At 42.6% G+C, this 24,834-nt stretch overlaps 1 protein-coding gene across 1 annotated transcript in view; it reads right to left on the bottom strand.

The window, feature by feature from the left end:
* Window positions 1-24,834, bottom strand: part of LOC131943096 (homeobox protein Meis1) — a 121,348-nt gene that overhangs the window by 60,344 nt on the left and 36,170 nt on the right. The window contains exons 5-6 of the mRNA XM_059303122.1: window positions 22,579-22,629; window positions 17,661-17,855 (exon numbers count right to left, since the gene is read on the bottom strand). Coding sequence (XP_059159105.1) covers window positions 17,661-17,855; window positions 22,579-22,629 — 246 coding nt within the window. The remainder of the gene's footprint in view (window positions 1-17,660; window positions 17,856-22,578; window positions 22,630-24,834) is intronic.

The following is a 24,834-nucleotide window of genomic DNA, read 5'->3' as shown; positions in this document are numbered from 1 at the left end:
TGAAAACTGTTATTATAATTGTTAATTCGCGCTATCTGATGGAGGCAGTCCCCCCAACTCAGCGCGCTGGTCGCGGCCTCGTCCTATCTGACCATCTCCCCAAGTAGACGGGCAGATAATCGGAGGCGTTTGGGAACAGGACCTAAGCACTGGCCCCAGGCCAGCCTCCCCCTGCTCGCATCCTAATCACTGCTAAGTTTCAATTTTCCATCAGACTGACACTCGCCCGCGCCTCGTCCCTCCCCTCCCCACAAGCCTTCACATCCGTGTAGGTCCCTGTGGCGTCATTAGACCTACCCGTCCCCGGGCTAGAATCACTGTCAGGCAGTCTATGCATAACTTTGATTGTGTCCAGTTAATCGGACGGCTGTGTCACATTGCCGGGGTGGGCCCGAGCAGCCCCACGACTCCTAAATCACCCCCGGACCCCGTGCCACCCCTCGATCATGATCGGTCAATTGGTCATTCAAATTCCCCTCATGTCATGTGGTCATTTTCGGACACGCGGCTGCTCCTTAATAATATCTAGCGAGCCCCCGTCCCCTCAGGACGGTACCGGGAGTGGTGACACTTGGAGAGGGATCTCTAAGGAGACAAAGAGATCAAGAGCGGGCCTCAATTGTGTAAGGGGGGATATGGGCAGGGCTGACAGAAGGGCGCAATTCTCTGGGGTGCTGAGAGGGAACAATGGCGGGGCGCCCGTTTGGGTGAGGGCCGCCTAGAGTCCAGCATTCAGCCATCCCATTGGAATAAGGCAATGGGACGAAAACAATATTGGAGCGATTTGCAGGCAAGCAGACACTAATTGACTTAAAAAGCCAAACTTTTGGTTCGCATTAAGAAAATAAATTAAAATCTGGACACCCAGGCACAGCGGTTCTGTCCCCTTACAGGACAGTGTGTGTGTGTGTGTCGCCTTACAGAATAGTGTGAGTGTGTCGCCTTACAGAGCAGTGTGTGTGTGTCGCCTTACAGAACGGTGTGTGTCCAATGTTGGGTATTGGTGGCCATGATGGATGAAACAGCTGAAATTACATCCGAAAATAAATAAATACTGTCGGATTGTGGTCATTTTTATTTTTTTGTAAATATATTTTATCGTTAAAAATCGTTTGATTGGTAACCATTTTTGCTGACTGTAAATGGACAGCCTCGCAATAGCCACAGTCTGTTACTTTTAAATAAGAGACTTGCATCAACGTGTGACTTCACAGAACTTTAATTAGACTAGAACTAGGCGTCAAGCTATGAGTGGGGTGGGGGGTGGGGGAGCTTTTACCCCACGCATACATTACAACCAACCCGAATCTAAATAGAAAATAATAAGCTATCTATTTCTTGCTTGAGCGGCCCTGTACAGTAACATACATTCACGGTGCCCTTTCATCCACGCACCAACATATATTCACGGTGCCCTTTCATCCCGTGGTCTAGCGAACCCGTAGCCACACACCACTGTTATGTTAATCCTACTAGCAACCCAGCCCGGTGTCAACGGTTCCTCTCAGCCATGAAATGCTGGAAAAGTCAGTTTTTTATGCGTAAATACCGTTTGTCGGTACAGAGTAAATAAACGCGATGTAAAGCCGGCTACCGTGCTACACGCTGGCCATTAAAGTGACACTTTGATTCTGTGGGAGGGGGGATTGTGACACTAGCACAATACACCTTACCGCGGACCGTGTCGGCCCCGTCCCATAGCTCGCCAATTCAACGCTCACAAAACCATTTAAAAGACCCTTCAGAAAAACTAACAATTCCGTTTTTTTTTAAATGATTAGAAAAATTAAACCCGACTTTGGGTTTCAATTGCCCGCCCTCAACCTCACACAAGTACCGCGGTAACGTAAGCGATGCCGTCGTTGATTTTTATTTCCCTTTTCAAAAGTGTTCAAATCTCCACTACAACAACCAGATCGTTTAGCGCTGGGCCTCCACCCCGCCCGGGACTCGGCAAATTACGCAATCTTTTAGATCTGAGATCTTGTTTCTCCCAGCACCAGGTGTAAGAAATGAAGATTACGTTTCTCCGCTATTTGGGGACATTATTTAGAAGTCCGTAGTTTCTAAGTCAAGAATCTCAAGATACGCCATCTCTAACATCTGATCGCAAACCAACAATCACCATTTCGGTAGGTTTTTTTTTTTAAAATATCCTACGGTGGAGTTTTCTCCCATGTGTAAGTCCCAAACGCCCATTTAGCACGGCGGGTACGAAAATGTGTGCAGGTTTTCATTCAGCGTGGCCGCGTCAAGCCCCCCCCCCCCCCCCCCCCCCCAACAATCGCTGCTCTTTTACAAAATCTAATCTGTCCACAGTACCCAATAGCGCCCTTCTAAAAGCTAAATTCTCTTTTCTTCAGGCTGTTTTGTAGAGGGGCGAACATTACTTTCAATGCATCTTTTGCCAACAATTGGTCGAGGTTCTGCCGTTTCAAAGCCACAGTTAGTGCGTTCAAAAAACTTGGATCGGCTCGCTGTAATAATCGAAACGGTCTTTTGTCCCGTTTCCAGTTTACCTTTCCATAATAGAGAGTTGTTCAGATTGCCTGCGCCCTTATGCCAATTTGCCGTTTCAATTGGCCAGATTTTCTGGAAGAATTGAATTTAAAATCTTGACTTCCGTGCTAGCGAACACATTGCGAAGGACAAACTTACGACAGCTGTTGGCAATAAAAAGGTCTGCGCATGAGACTATAGCAGGATCGAGGTGAAAGTGTTTCATTAAAAACTATACCGCGGTGAATGATTAAAATATTGACTCGATAATCCGAAACAATATATTATTTCACCATAAAAAATACTTTTTTTGTTCTAGTAAAAGCAAACAATGCCATAAAGAAAAAATGGGCATTTATTCTAATAGATACGGTATTATTCAAATTGTCCACTTGACTGAAACAGCCAAAGTCGTTACTGCAGGAAGCGATGCTAAAAATACACTGACCACCCGGGATGAGGACCCCATCGGCCCTGTACGTAGCGCCATGACCGAATCAATTATTCCAATTTCATCTACGAAACTGCATGCATTGACTTGCCCTGCCGCGCTCCTTGGTGGGTAAGCGTGATAATTCCACCCAAGTAATCAAATTAACGGGCCGGCGGGCCGGGGACGGCATTGACCCAAGGACACAATACTGCCGCGCGACCAAACGGCGTGAAACAAAAGACCATTGATTGGACTATTACAATCTGCTGTGCAGTTGGATTGTCCCGATCATTTCTTGCCCCACCCCCCCCACCCAGTTGGATTTCCCGATCATTTCTTGCTCCACCCCAGTTGGATTGTCCCCACCATTTCTTGCCCCCCCCCCAGTTGAATTGTCCCGATCATTTTTTGCCCCACCCGGCATAACCCCACCCCCACCCCCACACACACACACACTTACACACAGAGCGTTATATATCACGTGACTTAGAGCACTCAACGTTTGAGCGGATCTTGCATGCTAGACATTTTTTAACACGGAAACACAAAAAGAAACAGGCAGCATAAAGCCAGCAATTAAAGAAAACTTCCTTTGAAAAGAAGAAATTCCCTTTAAAAAAGACCGATTTTACTGCAACCACCGAAGCTATTCACTAGCAACAGACTTACTACACATGCACTAGTCAATATGGAGCCTGTCATATTTGAACGTGAGTACATTTAGCGACACTCACAAACCCACCAAACCATTGTCCATCTCTAGCACTGATTGTTCAAATGTTATTTGATCTCAAAGATACGATAGAAAATATAACATACATTCATTTCAGTTAAAAAAACAAATTCAGAGATATGTAATCAATAATTTATAGACACCGTTTTTTATTGTGGGATGTCTGTAAGATTCAATCACATTGAGTTTTATTGATCGGTGTGCGTGTGTGTGCGTGTGTCTTGTGTAGTGTGGACATCGTGTGGACACTGTGGTGTGTGGTAGTGCCTTGTGTGATGGCGGGCATTGTGTGATGTGTGATGGGGGGCATTGTATAATGTAAATATTATGTGATGCGGACATTCGAATGGATATGAAGCTTGGAAAACCAAATAGATCGACATGAAATGTGCAATAGAACAAAGCTATGTAGATAGATGTTTAATTAATTATATTTCAACAAAACGTAGAGACGGTTATAAAAAAAGATGGCGGCATAGCCTCTAGAATAGACATTCAGATTTCATTAAAACAAACTGTGGTAGATAAAAAAAAAACAGCCAACACACAATGTAGATGATATTAAAACAAACAGAAGAAACACCAACATACAATCAAAACAACATTAGCGAGGCAGTAAGAATAATAACATACACACACACACCAACGCACACACCAACACACACAACTCGCCGTGTTCCTGTGTGATTCTCAAACGTTTTAAAACTACACAATGGGCCCCATTATATTTTATACCAAATCTGATTGATAAAAAAACAAAACCGAACAAAAGTCCCAAAGATTTTTCTTGCCATACGATCAATACGAAGACTCCAAAATCCATTTACTGGGACAGGCCAAAGTTAAATCCTCTGGGAGCCGGGTGGTAGTGGAAGTTAGCGTCGTGTCGTTTACACTACAGACCCAGCCATAACAGCTGATTAGAGACATTTTAGCCCGGACCTCGACTCATATTTAGCAAAACTCATCTTGGGCGCCATGAATTATTCAGGTAGAACATTTCTCCCTCGATCGGCACCTCGGTAAAAGAAGCGATGGGAATCCGCTCTTTGTTGCTGGGAATTTTTTCCCTCCCGTTATCCCATCCCCTCTCCCCCACTGTCGGACTGCTGCGCTTTATCGGAGGATAATGAAATTAGGAAGTCCAGTCAGGGACGATAGAGAACAGCGGGACATGGTGGCCGCGAAATGGCACTGAAAGTGCCGACTAACGTTGTTAGGTGTATCTAGCTTAGACGCCACGATGCCAAATCCATTTTTCTCGTCGGGCTGACGGCCCAAACGTGAATTACCCGCGAGGAGACTTCTGGTCGGGTCATACTCAAGGTTGTCGAGTCATGAATGAAACGACGAGGCACAAGTAAATGGTCGGTGACAGACGGTACACAAGCGTGACAGGACAAGTTGTCATGCCATGGGCTGAGGGGGGGGGGGGGGTGACGAGGGAAGGTGTCATGGAAGATGACATATCTGACAGATTAGCTAACAGATTTCGAAAAAAAAATGTGAAACAAACGCAACAAGCGTATTATGTGTGTACTAACATCAAAATACACACGTACGTGTCAAACACAGCTAATACAAGACACACACCTGTGTGAGACACACATGTGTAAAGATACTGACTTGTACTACACACTTACATGTAACAAGTCACACACACGGTCATCACTATGTGTTACAACACCCATCTTCACGACACATCTATTCGTGTGCACTGACACACGTCTACACGACACACATGTGTCCTGACACCCACCTGTACGACACACCTCTAAGACGGCCAAGAAGACACGGAGCGTGACGCCATAAAACAGACGCACTAAAAACACGATCATTAAACTCTGGCGACCCCTGACACCAGGTGACTCTAATCCGTTGTTCACCCCAGTCACGCATAGATTAACGCCGCTGCGCATCAGTATGTTCAATCCATTGGACTGTTCCTCTTGTCTTAATCAGTTTACACTGTCACCGTCAACATCGTGGGTGTAGGGGGAGGGGGTAATCACCGCGTGATTGAAACTGTTCTATCACGTGATAATCACAGGTTATGGAGTCGACAGTCTATTAGTGCCGTTGATGATGTGCAAAGAATGACGCGAGCGGTGGTCAGATATTCTTATCACCTTGCCGTGCGGTTAAACAGGCAAGAATAAAGAGTTCTTCTCAGTGTAGCTGGTAGAGGTTAGGGTTAGGATTTTTAAAAAGCATAAAAAAGCGTCGTGACATCTTGGCTCAAAGGTGACGACTAATCCAATGACGCAGCTATCATTCATGTGCCAGGTGACTGTCAGACATGTAAACAAACCCTGCCCCCTCCTCCTGCCCTCATCCCTGCCATGTGACTATCACTCACCTGTGACAAACCCTGCCCCCCCCCCTTACTGCCATACAGTGACACCCCCCCCCCCCCCCCCCCCCACTGCCAAACTGTGGCCCTACCCACTGCCAAACACTGCACCAAGTCGCCACTGTAAAGCGTGCATCCTTCCCTAGCATGTTGCCGTCTTATTGTTTTAAATCAATGACAGAACGGAGAGAGATGCTGGTGAACAATCATTTGTCTTGGTGGATTTGTCGCCGTGATTAATGGCAAGTGATTGGGTTACACGTTTCTCGGGCTATGATCAATGGCAGGCAGACTTTTTTACTGGAAAGACAGACTTGGCTTTAACGATGTCTGATTATCGTGTTAGCCTTACAGCGCAGCGGACGGCGCAGGTTTTTTGTGGTGCCGTGTAGCCGGTGTTGGGTGGATTTGTATAGATTTCGCAATCAAGTTCAGACCTGCATCCATCAATGTCAGACTGACCATCTATCAACGCCAGACTGACCATCCATCACTGGCCCGTTGTTTGTTCTGGCACTCTACAACACGGCTGACCACAGGTCACTCCATGTGTGGGGGTGTGGCAGTTGGGTGCACGGCTGACCTATATCGTGTGATGACGTCATTCCAATGGACTGTTTGTGAGGGTGAGGGTGTCAGAGGTCACATGACACATCTGCATTCCCTTCCCGATACAAATTTGGTATCGAGCCATTGAAACTGTTAGGTGTAGGTACTCACCATGTGATGTTGTGGGCCCAGCATTAACTTAATGTCGCAATGGTCAGCTATGTATCACTAATGACTCCGTGTGCTGGACCTATGTGTCCGTGTGCTGGACCAATGTGTCCGTGTGCTGGACCAATGTGTCCGTGTGCTGGACCAATGTGTCCGTGTGCTAGACCAATGTGTCCGTGTATAACTGGCCTAAAACGTACCAATCAGCAGCCAACGCAATGATATGGCAGTACCGAATCTATCGCGGTACTCGATCTTTTCCTGGACACGACACGCTCTTAACGATAGATCAAGATTACAGTTAAAACCAACTAAACGCGATCCTAACAGTATCGATTACTCCCATACCATTTTAACGAGTCGATCCATTTCGGATGCACTTTTTTCTGTCTCAGACCTTTAAATTTTTTTCTGGAACATTCGCACTTCAGATGTGACGTCGTGGCCTTTCGTCAAACCATCCACCTCTCCACTGAATTGCATAGACCCAACACCTCTTATACTGTCATAGGTTGCTCTTTTATCTGTCACAATGTGCTATCTATCAGAATGTGATACATGTCACACTTTCTGTCACACGGTGCTATTAGTTATATCAGTCATGTTGTGCTGTCTGTCAGACTATGATGCTGGGCTGTCTGTCAGACTATGATGTTGTGCTGTCTGTCAGACTATGATGTTGAGCTGCCTGTCAGACTATGATGTTGTGCTGCCTGTCAGACTATGATGTTGTGCTGTCTGTCAGACTATGATGTTGTGCTGCCTGTCAGACTATGATGTTGTGCTGCCTGTCAGACTATGATGTTGTGCTGTCTGTCAGACTATGATGTTGTGCTGTCTGTCAGACTATGATGTTGTGCTGTCAGACTTTGATGTGCTGTCTGTCAGACTATGATGTTGTGCTGTCTGTCAGACTATGATGTTGTGCTGTCTGCCAGACTATGATGTTGTGCTGTCTGTCAGACTATGATGTTGTGCTGTCTGTCAGACTATGATGTTGTGCTGTCAGACTTTGATGTGCTGTCTGTCAGACTATGATGTTGTGCTGTCTGTCAGACTATGATGTTGTGCTGTCTGTCAGACTATGATGTATATCCGACAGGCTGTCAAGTTGTGCTGTAGAGTGCCCAGGGGTGCAGCTGTACAGAGATCACCCCACGTATCAATCCTCCCCACCCCCCAAGAGAGGTAACTCATGCCTGCCAGGGGAGCACCCAGCCCAGTCAAGGGGCGGATCACACCCGCCCCCTCGACACTCGTCTAATTACCACTCGCAAACCACGAGGGTGTATCTGGCTCCCCCTGGGGCAGACATTCAACACTTGAATTCGTCCCCATCTTGACGCCCTCCCTGGCCCATCTTAATCGTTCTATATCCGATGTTCATTTTAAGCTATATCTTAAGGCTAGGGATAAACTGTTTCAAATCAATATTATGTTGCCTCAAATTGAATACATTATAAAGAAGTTACGTTTAAAAAAAACCAACCTCCCCCCCCCCCTCATCCCTTCGGGTCAGTCAAACGATTCAGTTATTTTCTCACGGTACACAATTTAAACATCTGCCCAGATGGACCAGAGGGCTTGTTTGTTTACCAGATGAAACGCAATGTTTGTTTACCATTTGGAAACAATGTCACATAAACAAATGCTGTGATCTATTCAATAACAAAAACACACTGGCTGGGTCACGTTAGTTACACTTGACTTTAGTGACTGGTCTGTCGGGTCGTTTGTTTGCGACCAGTTGACGTTTTAAATGAACATTTTTATTTGGTTTGATTGAGAATGGGAATCATTGCCCACTCATTAGTTAAAATAACAATCAACTGGTGTAGGTGTTCAATCATTCATTATATACAAAATAGAGACTCACTAACCTCCCACCCCCGCATCTATTCCTGATTTCAGACGCATGGGAATTATAAAATTTGAGGAACGAATGTTTCATCACAACAAAAAAACATCTCAAACAGGACATAGGACATCACACAATCAGACCTCTTACAGGACAATAAAAAAATACTCATAGCATTCAAGAGTGTTCTTTCCCCTCCCCCCCCCCCCCCACCCCATCAACACCGCTTAACTAAACAACAACACTATCATCAATCCGTTTCAAATTTAAATCTGTTTTTATCGGGTTAGAAAAAAATTAGGTCAGATGTAAATTAAATCATTCGAGGGTTAATGAGCATCTCTTTGTAAAAAATTTCACCACTCCAAGTTGTCCCCCCTAGTTCCAGAGAAGTGCCGGGGTTTCGAGTCGGCTGAGTGTTTGCTGACGTTGTTGGTGTGTCAGTTACGGTGGTGGTTGTCGTTTTGTCAGTGTGGTGTGCTGAGGTTGATGGAGACCACTCCACGTTGATGACGTTTGTAGACCCGGGTCACGTGACGGGGGGGGGGGGGGGTCACACGCTGTGCCGGGTGAGTGATGCCACGTCAGACATGACATGTCGATGACATCCGTGAATGACACAACAAACATTTATGTTAACAATCCACACATACTCACATTTTTACATGAAGGAAATCTTTTCATACGTGGAATTTTTTAAACTGTTTTTTTTTTTAATATATAAAAATTTGATTTAAAAAATGTCGATGAATTCTTGTATGTAGAAAAATATGTTTTTGTTCTAATACCCAACATCAGCTGTCTTTCTAGAGACGTCTTACACAACCAGTGCTAGAAACATGCCTGCCTGACTGTGGAGCGGTGTGTACTCACGTCGTGTTGTCCCTAAACTCCAAACCTAAAACAGAAGATTCCTCCCTACAAGGATTCCTCCCCCACCCCCACAAAGACCCCCCCCCCCACCCCTCAAAGACCCCTCCCTCGGCCAGGAGGAAACCGTTTGGTGAGATCGATAGAAGAAAGGAGATTTATGTTCCGCTGAGCCCCACACGACAAAATAATGATGATAGCTTCGGTTAAGACATGAAGACAGAGTCGGGAATGGTGTCTTAAGCCGCGCCGACAAATCCCTGGGAGAGGCCGGCCCGGCATAAGGACGTGAGAATGGGCCGACCCAGTTAGCCGGGCTTAGCGGAGTGGAGCCACGCCATGGCCCCCACACAACTACTGGGGATAGAACATGGACAATATTACCTCATATTTTTACAGGGACCAAAAATAAGGGGGGAAACTCTGGAGTTATGATAAATGAGGAAACGGTTCCATACCACGAAGGTTGATGGTCTTGTAAGCCGATGGCTGGGCTGAGACGGGGTACCAGACTTTAACAATGGGGGGGGGGGGGTAAACTCTGGGTTTGACTCTAGATGCTGGTAGCGGCGAGGGTATGGGCCGGCTCTGATGGATAACTCTATAGACAGGGGCACTTTGTTCTTCATTGCTTGCTGCCATCTTCAATCAAACTTGTTCCACGAGTTTTCTGCCCTTGTCTAGGGGTATTTTTAAATTATAGTATTGGTATTCTGGTGTTTAGTGGCTATTTTTGGGGAGATTGTGTATAGCTTTAATGCTCGAAGTTTCAGCAGCGCTGTGGTAGCAGCTATATTATTATTGCTGTAAAATAATTATACCCCTGCCATTGTTATAGTTGTAACGTTATATAGCATTGTTATACATGAGCTATTTTTATAACTATTATATGCAGCTAATATGGGAGAGTTACTGCAGCCCATTATCAAAGTTAAATGAAACTTTTCCGGTGTCTTCAAAAGTACACCTTCCCACTATCACTAATAGAATCACACCTTTCTAGAGCCGCTTCTAGCAGACGTACACCTTCCGTCCGTCAGACCAAGACTGGTGACGTAATTAGAATTTTACAAGCACGGGATTATAAACCGTGTTCTGATGATTAAACCGGCTTAATGCGACACTTGTCCTGAACTGTCGCACCTGCCCACTAGCCTGGCTAATCACGCTGTCGGTACCGTACGTCGCTGAGCCCAAAATTCATTTTCCACGTGCTTAAACCTACCCGTCGCCACAAAACATTCAAGCATTCAAGAATTGCGTACGCTATTACAGTTTTAAGTCCAATTTTTTTTTCTGTTTTTTTTTTTTAAACCGGAGGGTTGTTTTATATTTTGAAAACCTTGTGCGAATAGCCATTCCAACTTAAGTTGGCGAGATCAACAGGCAAGATTAGGGACCCAAAGCGCGGTCTATCGCTAGGTAATCTAATATCTTTTACTGAAACCCAAGACGCACGTTGCTAAAAAAAAAATAAGTTGGTAGGGGTGGGCTTGAGAAAAACGGCAAGCACATTTTTTAAAAGTGGGGGCGGGGGTGGGGCAGGGTGGGATAGAGGTGACGGACCCGGCTAGTGAAGAAAAAAATAGGTACAGTCCGGAAATACACCGTCGAGAATGAGAAGAACTGATCCAGGTTGATTGAGTTAAGGAAGGTTTTAACCTCTGTTGTGTAAAACTAAAACCCAGCATTAGGGTTGTTCTTAAGTCCCGTGTGTTCGAGTCAATCGTCTCTGGCGCTGAGGGTCGGCCTGGGGGTGGGGTAGGGTGGGACGGGAGGATGTCATTAACGGCCATTTTTAACTGAGTTTGCCGACCATAGGACGAATAACGGTTAGCCGGACCGGCAACGGTTTGCCGAACGAGACTGAAAATTAGCCCGTACAACCCGAAGATCTTTTGTTGCGGCCGCTAATGAAGTGTAGCGACCCTACCATCTCAAGGGGGGTGGGGCGCGCCCACACAAAGGTAGACCTGCATGGGGACACACAACTCGCGGTAATGCCGGCCTGGCCGGTCGCTGATTGTCATATCGTCTTCCCGGCAGGCCGGCTAATGCGGGGTCCTGCACAAAACTGCTTTGTCTGACCGGAAGTGGTCCACAGTTGCCGCCATATTGCACCTGTAATATTGTACACATCTAACCACAATAGCACTCCGATTTTTTTTCCCAATTTGGTCGGTCAGTTTTTATCATATCAAATTAACTAAACATACAGGTACAGATAGTGTACTTAATACTATTAACCCATACTCCAAATGTTTAAACATCAACTTCGTATTGATTACGTGTAAATTAGTCAGATAATTAGTACACTTAGCGGAACAAATCGAGCACACAGCGCTATTACATCCGGCCAAGGAGCGGTCAATGGCGTCTAATCATAACCCTCACTGGCAGTAAAACTACATCATGGACAGTAAAACTACGTCATGGACAGCTCTGGCCGCTGGTACCAACCACAGGTCATTATGGCGGAGTACAAGGATCAAATATCAGCGAGGAACTGACCTATCATTAACTGGCGGGTGTGGCGATTAGCATGGCCTGTAGTCCATAGTACCCAACGGTCCGTTACATACGGGTACCTCCATTGATTTGAGGGGTTTGAGCGATAGTATCTAGCCTTGGTGGTATCTGCCCCCACCACGTTTATTTCTAATTCTGTGGAAAACGTGTCTGAATCGTGCCCGTATCGTGGAATAGTGCCGGCACGCAAGACGGATTCCCCAGGGGAGTAAGTCATCTTGCTGGGTATTGATCAACCACTCTTTGACTCCACTGGGGCTGGACCCTGACTCTACACAAGTGTTGGTATAGCACAGCTGCTGGTCTGTGACACGGTGGGGTGGTGTGTAGTGACACACTTTGTAACATAGTGAGGTGGTGTGTTGGTGTAGCACAGCTGCTGGTCTGTGACACAGTGGGGTGGTGTGTAGTGACACACTTTGTAACACAGTGAGGTGGTGTGTAGTGACACACTTTTTTGTGTCACAGTGAGGTGGTGTGTAGTGACACACTTTTTGACACACTTTGTGACACAGTGGGGTGGTGTGTAGTGACACACTTTGTGACACAGTGAAGTGGTGTGTTGGTATAGTACAGCTGCTGGTCTGTGACACGGTGGAATAATGTGTTGTGACACAGTTACTGACACGGTGGGGCGGTACATTAAGTTAAATCTTCCTAGTGACTCGTGACGCGGCTAGAACTGGTTATAACTGACTCCCAACTCACGCTGACTCCCATTCACCAAGTGCCAAACGTGACTCCAACCCAAAGTTGTGACTCTGCAATGATCAACGACAGCGGTGACTCAAATTTGTTACGTCACAGACAAGTTACATTAGTGGACTCGACAATGCCAGCAATAGCACCGGCTTTGTTTATTTAAGGAGCGACAACTCTCTATGTTTATTCTACCGGCTGTGTCAACAGATCTAATAATCAGACACGTTTCAATTTTTAATTAATTTACTCCTAAAAACCCGACGTCAAAAAATAACTTCTATTTTGAGAATTGTTCAGGAAATTATCACAAAAAATTGGGTTGATCAGGCTAATATTTTGTCAGGGTTAGAACCAGCTAATATGTTATTTATTATTCTCTTTCGTAACGACGATTCGTTTTTGAAAGAAAAACAACATTATGATCTCCCTTGAATTTTTCTTTAATTAACCGATACATATTTGTATAGATTTGTTCGTTGTTATGTACACAAACTGTACAAACATCTGACGGATGCAGTTGTTATACCTATTGATGACGTCATTATGCAAATTTGACTTTCCACCAATCACGTGACACTTCCAGAATCCCGATCAATCGATTGGTTGGCTTTTTATATGCCGGGTTTTATTTCCTCGCGTTCGAATGTGCAACTAAGACACACGCGTTGTATTTCAACGTACCACTTCACACACGCTAATTAAATATAGGACCCACACATACCCACCCCCCACCACACACACATACCCACACCCGCCCTCACACACAACCCCGTCTAAAACACAAGCCCGATTGTCTGCCAGTTAGGTCTCACACGCAATCCTATTGTTAAACTGAAAGTGATCTGACCCCCCCCCCCTCCCGATCTACAGGGGTCTTTAAACCCCCCCCCCTCCCTGCATCCATACAGCTTGCCGGCTTGAACTTCAGTTTTTTTTTCATCTAAATCTGGCCAGATTTCTTAGCCTTCTGTTCGCCATTCGTCTCACTGGTTTCCCAATGCCAGGTTTTTCTAAATTAAAAAAAAAATGGCCGCGCCATCTTTTCCTGGCCAGGTTCGCGTGCCGGCGAAATAATGGCCGCTGACCGCTTGTCACCTAGAACAGACCCGTTGGACACCAATCTATCCGCGCGCCAGCCCACACGCCAACCGTCGTGCGGAACTTATTGTCGTCTGCTAATTGTCTTTGATATTTACATCCCGCCCACCGGGTCTGGTCTCCACGTCTGCTACTAATTATTATTTATCTCAGCCACGTCCGATGACGTCATGCACCAGACAACAACACGATTCTGTCATAGAGCAGAACATTTATGATGACGTCACGGAACAGACCCTCATACCATGACGTCATGAAGCAGACTACGATGACGTCACTGAGTAAACCACACCGTGTGACGTCATAAGGTATTAGAAAGATTCACTTCCCCTGCATAAAACAAGTGAGGACAGAATACATTGGCCAGTCAGTATAGGACAGTCCTGTGACAGGACTCCTGTCCGAATATTTGATTGATTCCAGCGAGACAGGCGTCAATCGTCTAGACATAACGCGGTGAGGGGGGGGGGACGTTTGCAAGTTATGTTTAATCAATACCAGGTTATCTATGCAGGGAGATGATGGTACCGCTAGTGGCGACAGGGTGGTTCGGGTTTAGTGGTGCATCGGGACCTGACAGTTGGTGCTGGGCGGTGGACACAGTTGACCAGAGGACACAGTTGACCAGTGGACAGTTGACCAGTGGACAGTTGAGCAGTGGACACAGTTGACCAGAGGACACAGTTGAACAGAGGACACAGTTGACGAGTGGACAGTTGACCAGTGGACAGTTGAGCAGTGGACACTTGACCAGTGGGGACAGTTCACCAGTGGACAGTTGACCAGAGGACACAGTTGACCAGTGGACACAGTTGACCAGAGGACACAGTTGAACAGAGGACACAGTTGACGAGTGGACAGTTGACGAGTGGACAGTTGACCAGTGGACAGTTGAGCAGTGGACACTTGACCAGTGGGGACAGTTCACCAGTGGACAGTTGACCAGAGGACACAGTTGACCAGTGGACACAATTGACCAGAGGACACAGTTGACTAGTCGGCTCCTGATACAAGAGCTAACCAGGCCAGTCAAAGTACTGTCCAGGACAGTCAAATTACTCTCCAGGCCAGTCAAAGTACTGTACAGGCCAGTCAAAGTACTGTCCAGGCCAGTCAAAGTACTGTCCAGGCCAGTCAAAGTACTGTCCAAGCCAGTCGAAGTACTGTCCAAGCCAGTCGAAGTACTGTCCAAGCCAGTCAAAGTACTGTCCAGGCCCCCCAACAACGGCCTGGCCTAATGTTGGTATCAATGTGAATGACGAGGTGCTTGACTCCTGTGGGAGAGGGTGGGGGTGGGGGGGATATCGATTGTTAACTTATCTAATTACCGGCCCGCCAATTTGGGCCGGCTCTACCCCCTGTGCAAAAACTTGGGGGCCATTCGCCACATGCACAACAGCCGATTGGTTGATTACTCAGGGCCCTTAACTCCCCGGCTAACTTCTTTTTTTTTTGTTTCTTCCCTTTTCTTTGTCGTGCCATTGTTGCCGACCTTCTTGAGACCCTACCCTTTTTACAAAGATAGAGATCGTTGACTGGGAGTTTGTTGTGGAGGATTGTTATGACTTGTTTTTGTTTTGGGATAATCCTGGGATAATCATGGAATTATCCTTGTAACGCCTTGGTATGGGCTTAGTATTGTTTTACTGTTTTGGTAATCTCTATTCTAAAAGACCATGTTTTCTTTTTTTTTTTTTTATTATTATTATTTTGTAGAACATCTTTACAGTAAGTTAGACTAGAAGAAAATAGACTGTGAAAGAAGTGAATAACATTTATTCCGATGAAAATAAGCTACGGCCAGTTTGACTAGTATTAGATTCGGTAATTTTTTTTTCTCTAAGACGGCTTGGCCAGCTAGCGATTAGGGCCAGGCGAGCAGGGGTTGATGCATCCTGATTGATTATAAATCGATGGCTAGGTGACAGCTGTGTGGTTGTTCCACTGCGCCTCCGCTGGCTGATTTTTAATTAGAGGCCTTAGAAAAAAATCATTACCCTAAGGCTTGTGGTGGGGGGGGGGGGGGTCAGAAGAATGGGATACTAAAACGTAAATATAGCAAGTAAGTATTGTGTTGAGTTAAGCGGTTATAAAAATAAGACGTTTAGGAAACATAAATATTGCGCTTTTCAAGATTTAGTCTATGGATCATATTTTGAAAGGGGCAAAAGGTTTAGGGCTAATCTCATAGACACTAAGCAGATTAGCAGACAATAGAAGATATGGTAAATAAAAGGTATTAGGACTATCCATAAACAGTGCAGTTATTTCTCCACTAGGTTAAGCTGACACCCATGCCCCACTGGACTAACGTAAGAAAAAGACTGTAAGACCCCCACAAGACAAACGTCAGAAAAAGACTGTAAGACCCCCACTAGACCAACGTTAGAAAAAAAGACTGTAAGACCCGGTGTTTGACTTATGGCCCATCCAGCGGCTTATCCCCCTAGCACATCTGCCGCGGGTAGGAAATAAACAAAGTCTATCTAAGAGCCTGATGAAGCGCGCGCTGGGATGTTAGTCATTTCATGCAATAACAAACCAATCAGAATGTCTGGTCAGGACAACGGGAGGGGGGGGGTGATCAATAACTCCATCTTATCTAGGGCGTAAGTCTTCTGCAACACGTGCACATAATGTGAGCACATACACGGTGGGCGCAGGGAATTTATATCAGCTCAAGTCAATCGTCCTTTCTAGACGCACCCGAATTCTTTCTTACTGAATTTTATGGCCCCTATCGGCTATTGACTGGTAGTGTTGTCATCGAGCTTTGGCTTTAGACCTAAGACGATGGCAGTTGTGAGGATGGACTGCATCGTAAATCATTGAGGTATTGTATCCCGGGTTGTCACAGCAGGGGTTGTCACCTATCTATTGACCTGTTAGCTTGGGTTGTCACATATGGGTGGAATTTAAGCGCGGGTTGTCCGATATCTAGGACTGACCACTTTGGGTAGGTTGTCAGTTTAAAAATTCGTACAAAGTTGTTTTTTTTTCTAAAACTTTAAAGCAAAGATGACAAGAAAATGAGTTACAATAATTAAAATATGAATACTCGATTCGTAAATACCAAAAACAAAAAAAACAAAAACTTTTCCAACAAAAATATGCTAAGTTATCGGCCCTTCCAAATGTATGTCATGCTTTCAAATATTAACTAATTATTTCATTATTTACGAAACCTAAAATTTGAATACGTAAACGAACATACTTTCTAACCATATCCATTCTAGCGCATTATACCCTCATACATAAAAATAATACATTGGACGAGAATATTTGGGATGAAAACAAACGTGTTTCGTGGCCATCCGAGAAACAAACCATCGGGACAGTTGTTTACACCGGAAGTGTATCACGTTTAGCAAAATGGCGGCCTGTCAGCGCGGGGCTGGAGCCTGCATGTGATAGATCAGGGGCATCATGGGGTCAGGGGTCAGGGGCCGTGGAGGATAATGGCGGCTGGTGGCAAGATGAATTGAGTGCCCCTATCTGGGGGTGCCGGCCTTAGTTAGTCTCTAATTAGCGGCATAAGTACACCCCACCCTCGCCTCCCCTAGACATTAACTGTGTGCACATTTTTCAAACACAGACATATTATATATATATATATATATATATATATATATATATATATATATATATATATATATATATATATATATATAGTGGAATAAGAAAGGTAGAGGTTTGGGATTAGCTAATGAGTATAAAATGATAAAATGAAAGAGTAACTAATTTAACGGTGTCAAAAATAGGGATTCAAAAGAAGGGAAGTAACTTCTATAATTATGACTACAAATGGTGACATGGGAAGTAACTTCTATAGTTTTGAGCACAAATGGTGACATGGGAAATAACTTACTTGATGATCGCGGCTGTTCTCCGAGTTCTGGTCAATGGCATCTAGTGATGTTGTCGTCGATGTTTTCGATGGTGCTGATGTGGGTGTGGCCGAAGAGCCCGCCCCCTCCCTGTCGTCTATGACAAGGTCAATGGGCATCTTGCCCTTGAGGCAGGAGATGTATCTGTGGCAGAAGTTGTCACAGAGCTCGTGGACCTGCAGATATCAAACAGATCAATCGTTATCGATCTGCTCGGGCAGTCGATCACAACAGTTTGTTCGGCTTTCGGCTTGTTTTAAATTTCTCTTCACGATCGATGTTAGGGCAATGGCTAGGGTTAAATTTAAACTTAGGACCAGGGTTAGTAACGCACAAAAAAAAAAAAAATCAGCGTTGTGTATAGCCAGATGCCGTTTTAATAAGTACAGAATACATTAGCCTAAACCGCTCACACATAACCGACATTTTTAGATCGATCACACGTAATTACCCGAAACTAATATTTTAAAATATTAACGTTCTTTTTTTTATTGTATTGTATTGTAAGCGTCGTGTGAGTATTGAATAACTTTAGACCTAACCATAATGTAATGTAAACGTGTGGTTATAGGCTAACTTTAAACCTAACCATAATGTAATGTAAACGTGTGGTTATAGGCTAATTTTAGACCTAACCATAATGTAATGTAAACGTCGTGTGGTTATAGGCTAACTTTAGACCTAACCATAATGTAATGTAAACTTGTGGTTATAGGCTAACTTTAGACCTAACCATAATGTAATGTAAACGTGTTGTTATAGGCTAACTTTAGACCTAACCATAATGTAATGTAAACGTCGTGTGGTTATAGGCTAACTTTAGACCTAACCAGTACAAGAACTGGAACTTATATCTAAAATTAGAAACAAGTTTGTAAATAAATAGAGCTGTGATTAATATTGGAAAGATATTTCGGACAGCGAAATGTTAATATAAGCAGTAAGTTGGAACTTAGGTGCCTTGTACTGGGCCGTGTGTTCTGTTGATGATTAATGCTTAAAAAAACAATAATGTTTTCATTGTACGCATGCTCGATTCAAATTGTCATTTCGATGTGCGGAATTATTTTTACAAAGCACATTTTAATCGACATTTAAACCAATATTATTTATTAAAATAGATATTTAAAAATTCTATTTGTGGCGTGTCAATAAATATACGACTGTGACAGACGCCATTGTGGGGGGACCGGTGCCCTAATACCTGGAGATTTAGCGCCCACTGCGGCGCATATGCTCCGTGCAGTAGGGTGTGATTAGATTTGCTTTCATTATATTTGTTTATAATTAACAGCGGTGAAAAACTATTGTGCAGTTCAAGGGGTGGGGTAGAGGTGAAGCTTATCATTTCTGTTCAATTCAACAGAGAATTTTTTTTCTTCAATCTTTGGTTTGTGAATGTGAGGGTACACTCGGCTTGTGGTTGACACAATGAATGGATTTGTGGCCGTGTGGTTGTGGGGTGTGGGTTGATCCCCCGTCTTACTGACGTGTGTTACCCCATTGTGTGGCTAATTCTTGCAGGGGATCTTGCAGTGTTTTTTTTTCAGGCTGTACCTTCAATATGTTCAGTAAGAAGACAGTAAGCCTCGCTATAGGCTCGGCTCTAGCCCTGGACGATTTGATAGCAAAGTTTTAATGCTGTAGGCTATAGCCAACATAAGTATTTATTTATTACACCAGTAGTCGTACGGAATGTTATTTAGTTTGCAATGTGTTAAAAAAAAATTAGACTTTTTTTCTTGTATTTCCTGCTTTGCTGTACTAGTTTTTAATGTAGAAAAACATTTTCAAAACTTTACAAATGTGTAGTCTGGTGTCGACACAAACATTGACCGGGTGTGAAATCTGGAAATATGGTGGTAGGTCTAATCCGTCGGTTATGTTGTATGTAACATTATGGATTTCTCAGTTGGCCAAAAATGACAAGTTGTATGTAACATTATGGATTCATCAGTTGGCCAAATGGCAAGTTGTATGTAACATTATGGATTCATCAGTTGGCCAAAATGACAAGTTGTATGTAACATCATGGATTCTTCAGTTGGCCAAAATGACAAGTTGTATGTAACATCATGGATTCTTCAGTTGGCCAAAATGACAAGTTGTATGTAACATCATGGATTCCTGAGTTGGCCAAAATTACAAGTTGTATGTAACATCATGGATTCTTCAGTTGGCCAAAATGACAAGTTGTATGTAACATCATGGATTCTTCAGTTGGCCAAAATGACAAGATGTATGTAACATCATGGATTCATCAGTTGGCCAAAATGACAAGTTGTATGTAACATCATGGATTCATCAGTTGGCCAAAATGACAAGTTGTATGTAACATCATGGATTCATCAGTTGGCCAAAATGACAAGTTGTATGTAACATCATGGATTCATCAGTTGGCCAAAATGACAAGTTGTATGTAACATCATGGATTCATCAGTTGGCCAAAATGACAAGTTGTATGTAACATCATGGATTCCTCAGTTGGCAAAAATGACAAGTTGTATGTAACATCATGGATTCCTGAGTTGGCCAAAATGGCAAGTTGTATGTAACATCATGGATTCCTGAGTTGGCCAAAATTACAAGTTGGATGTAACATCATGGATTCCTCAATCGGCCAAAATGACAAGTTGTATGTAACAACATGGATTTCTCAGTTGGCCAAATGGCAAGTTGTATGTAACATCATGGATTCTTCAGTTGGCCAAAATGACAAGTTGTATGTAACATCATGGATTCCTCAGTTGGCCAAATGGCAAGTTGTATGTAACATCATGGATTTCTCAGTTGGCCAAATGGCAAGTTGTATGTAACATCATGGATTCATCAGTTGGCCAAAATGACAAGTTGTATGTAACATCATGGATTCATCAGTTGGCCAAAATGACAAGTTGTATGTAACATCATGGATTCCTCAGTTGGCAAAAATGACAAGTTGTATGTAACATCATGGATTCCTGAGTTGGCCAAAATGGCAAGTTGTATGTAACATCATGGATTCCTGAGTTGGCCAAAATTACAAGTTGGATGTAACATCATGGATTCCTCAATCGGCCAAAATGACAAGTTGTATGTAACAACATGGATTTCTCAGTTGGCCAAATGGCAAGTTGTATGTAACATCATGGATTCTTCAGTTGGCCAAAATGACAAGTTGTATGTAACATCATGGATTCCTCAGTTGGCCAAATGGCAAGTTGTATGTAACATCATGGATTTCTCAGTTGGCCAAATGGCAAGTTGTATGTAACATCATGGATTCTTCAGTTGTACAAATGACAAGTTGTATGTAACATGGATTCCTCGGTTGGCCATAATGGCGTTACTGGTGCTCAAATTATTTCTCTGTAATGGGAAAACCCGAACTAGGAACTACCAACACAGGCGGTGATATCAGAAAAGTGTGTGTGTGTGAGGGGGTGTGTGTGTGGGGGTCAGTGAAACGGGCCAGGTCTTGTGACAACATGGTTATCAAGCGGTTCATTTGCTCAGATCTCCACATTCCCTGGTTGCCGGGTGCTGGGGGGGGGGGAGGGGGGGCGGCTCGTGAGAACACCAGTGGGTGACGTGGATGTGGTTGTATGTGTGTATGCATGTGTGTAGTCGCGTGTGTATACTATATAGTTATATTCGCGTGCATCTGTGCTATTGTATGGGTGTGCTTGTGTGAGTGTAATGTAAGTAGTTACATATGCATGTGTCTAGTTATTTACATGTTATTTGTATATATGTATGTAAAGTTATATGTGTGTATGTGCCATCTTTCATATGCTAAAAAAACATTGCTTTACTATCGTATGCCCACATTTATTTATAGTATCAAAATATTTGTAATGACCTACACACTAAATTATCTACATATTTAACCTAGACCTGCATAATGTACCTGCGTATAATGTTTACTAATATTAAATTAGGCCCAACAATAATTACTTGATTTGTTGTATTAATTTGAGAACATATGGCGCAGAACGCGATATTTGTGAAGTCAAATTCTTCATGACTTATATCGTCAGTATTTTCGAAGTGAAAATTGTTTACAATTAACTTGACATTGTCAAGGCTAGGACTTTAGAACAGTGTCCCTAACTTGTGACATTAGAACAGTGCCACTAACTTGTGACATTAGAACAGTGCCACTAACTTGTGACAATAGAACAGTGCCACTTACTTGTGACATTAGAACAGTGCCACTAACTTGTGACAATAGAACAGTGCCACTAACTTGTGACATTAGAAAAGTGCCACTAACTTGTGACAATAGAACAGTGCCACTAACTTGTGACATTAGAAAAGTGCCACTAACTTGTGACATTAGAACAGTGCCACTAACTTGTGACAATAGAACAGTGCCACTAACTTGTGACATTAGAAAAGTGCCACTAACTTGTGACATTAGAACAGTGCCACTAACTTGTGACATTAGAACAGTGCCACTAACTTGTGACATTAAAACCAGCCTTTATAACGTCAGGACACACATTTCCTACATAGGTGGACTCCTGGCTGTGACAATGTAGGCCTACGTGAACGTGTGTTCCGATCACTTCTTATCTGCAATGCCCTATTTTAATTGTTGAAATTCACAGACATTTTTCTAGACCGCATGTGTGTGTGTGTGGGGGGGGGGGGGGGGGGTCAACCAATCAATACGATATCAGCCATGTTATCACTAGGAATTTTTTTTTAGAATGGATAAATTGAGAATTGATTTGATCCACCAATTTTTACCTGCACATCTCAATAACAAGCAAGTGTGGTAGGTCAGATAAAAGAGGTAGGTGAGGTAGATGGTGAAAGTAAGGTAGATGGTGAAAGTAAGGTAGATGGTGAAAGTGAGGTAGATGGTGAAAATGAGGTAGGTGAGATAAGTGAGGTAAGTGAGGTAGGACTTACCTTTTCCAACTCGAGCAGGTGAAACCGTAGAACTTGGATAGCTTGTATCATCTGAAGACAGAAATCATTCAAGTCAGTCTAATGGGAACTAGGGAACTATTCATTCAATCGTCAGTCTAATGGGAACTAGGGAACTATTATTTTAATAGAACAAATAAGTTAAGGAATTATTAAATCAATCAAACAAATAAGTTAAGGAATTAGTAATTCAATCAAACAAATAAGTTAAGGAATTAGTAATTCAATCAAACAAATAAGTTAAGGAATTAGTAATTCAATCAAACAAATAAGTTAAGGAATTAGTAATTCAATCAAACAAATAAGTTAAGGAATTAGTAATTCAATCAAACAAATAAGTTAAGGAATTAGTAATTCAATCAAACAAATAAGTTAAGGAATTAGCAATTCAATCAAACAAATAAGTTAAGGAATTATTAATTCAATCAAATTAATAAGTTAAGGAATTAGTAATTCAATCAAACAAATAAGTTAAGGAGTTAGTAATTCAATAAAACAAATAAGTTAAGGAATTAGTAATTCAATAAAACAAATAAGTTATAAAATTATGAATTCAATAAAACAAGTTATAAGAATTGACTTTTAGATGGAGCAAACAAGACTAAACTTAACAGAATACTATGAATGATTTTGCTACCCTAACTATTCTTGGAGTAACGGTTATGGGTTAGGAGGTGGAGGGGGGGGGGGGGGAGAATCAAGAATCTGTTGCTTAACAAAGATCTATGTACTTAAGAGCCACAATTTTAGGATATAGAAATTTATTTTTTTGTTAACTTAGGACATTGATACGAATGACTGTTTTACATTGAAACTATATTTACATCAGTGTTTAATTAACTCTTTTATTCAATGAACTTTTAAAAGCTTTGAATTATAAATATAAAATAACATGTGTTCATATGTAAATCGGTGTTTAATAAATTCTTTTATTCAATGAAATTGTACAAGTTTTTAATTATAAATATCAGACAACATGTGTTCACATATAAACATAGAGTTAATGTGATACCGACATAACCACGTGACAAGGGGATGTTGTGGCTAGTCCAGCAAGGCTGGAGCAGAATGTTATTTTTTGGGCCCGTGTTTGGTTTAGCCGGTCTAGTGCCGTCACAGAATAACAGCATGGTACGCCATCTCGGTAATGGCGGCGGGAACTAGGGAAAACAATGGCCAAGGGAGGTCAGTCAACTACTGCAGTGACGTACTACATTCATCAGCCGAGGACGCCAAGTTACTCGGCTAGTCTACCGTGTACTCCGGGCTTAGTTAAGGAATTAAATATTTTCTCATAGAGAAAAAGGTTTAAAGGAATCCTCACAGGAACTACTGTATTAGTTTATCGGTTTTGTGTGCTTATTTCTATTTTTAAAATGCTGTTCAGCCGGTAATTATATATATATGTATATATATATATATATATATATATATATATATATATATATATATATATATATATATATATATATATATATATATATATATATATATATATATCCTTGTCCGCATAGCCGCCAATCACTCTACCATCTGATAGACTAGATCGATATTTGTTCCAATCGATCAGTTGAAATTATTTTCTTCAATCCTTTCAGCGAGACGCGATCCAGTAAATTTCATAAAAGTTTTTTCAACATTTTTAACCCGTTAAAAAAATATCTGATCCGGCCGGCTATAGGCAGGAGGGGAAAAATAATTTGAAAAAATTAATTAATTTTGTTTTGAACTTTTTACTTTTGAATAGAATTTTTTCACGTTGTGGAACGGGTTGAAGAAGAAATATTTTGTCAAGCAGCGTCTAGACAGATTTTTATTGAAAGAATTTTTTTGTTGTTGCGTTTATTACACGCTACAAAACTTACAATCGGTTAGTAATTAAAGAAAAATATTAAATTTAAAAACCTGGAAAATTAATGAGCTTAGAAATTAAAAAAGGTGGTGTGTAGAAATATATACAATAATGTGTAAAGTTTTATATAAATGTGTGTTTGTAATTTATATTATTAAGAAATAAATTTACTTTTTATATCATTTAATTAGTTCTTGAGTTACAAATTAGCTTGAAGTAGAACGAAATTCTATAGGTAACACCCCGCTTACATTACGCCAATAGTAGTTTGATCCTTACATATTACACCCATTACATCTAGCTCTCAAACAAGGATGAAATCATACCGGAAGTCGTCATTAGAGCTTTAAGTCAGGAGAACCGATGTTTAAAACTCATTAGCCCGT

The sequence above is a fragment of the Physella acuta genome, unplaced genomic scaffold (assembly GCF_028476545.2).
Source record: "Physella acuta isolate Inbredline_101_S28 unplaced genomic scaffold, ASM2847654v3 ptg000038l, whole genome shotgun sequence".
Lineage (NCBI taxonomy): Eukaryota > Metazoa > Mollusca > Gastropoda > Physidae > Physella > Physella acuta.
This window is presented reverse-complemented; position numbering and strand designations above follow the sequence as displayed.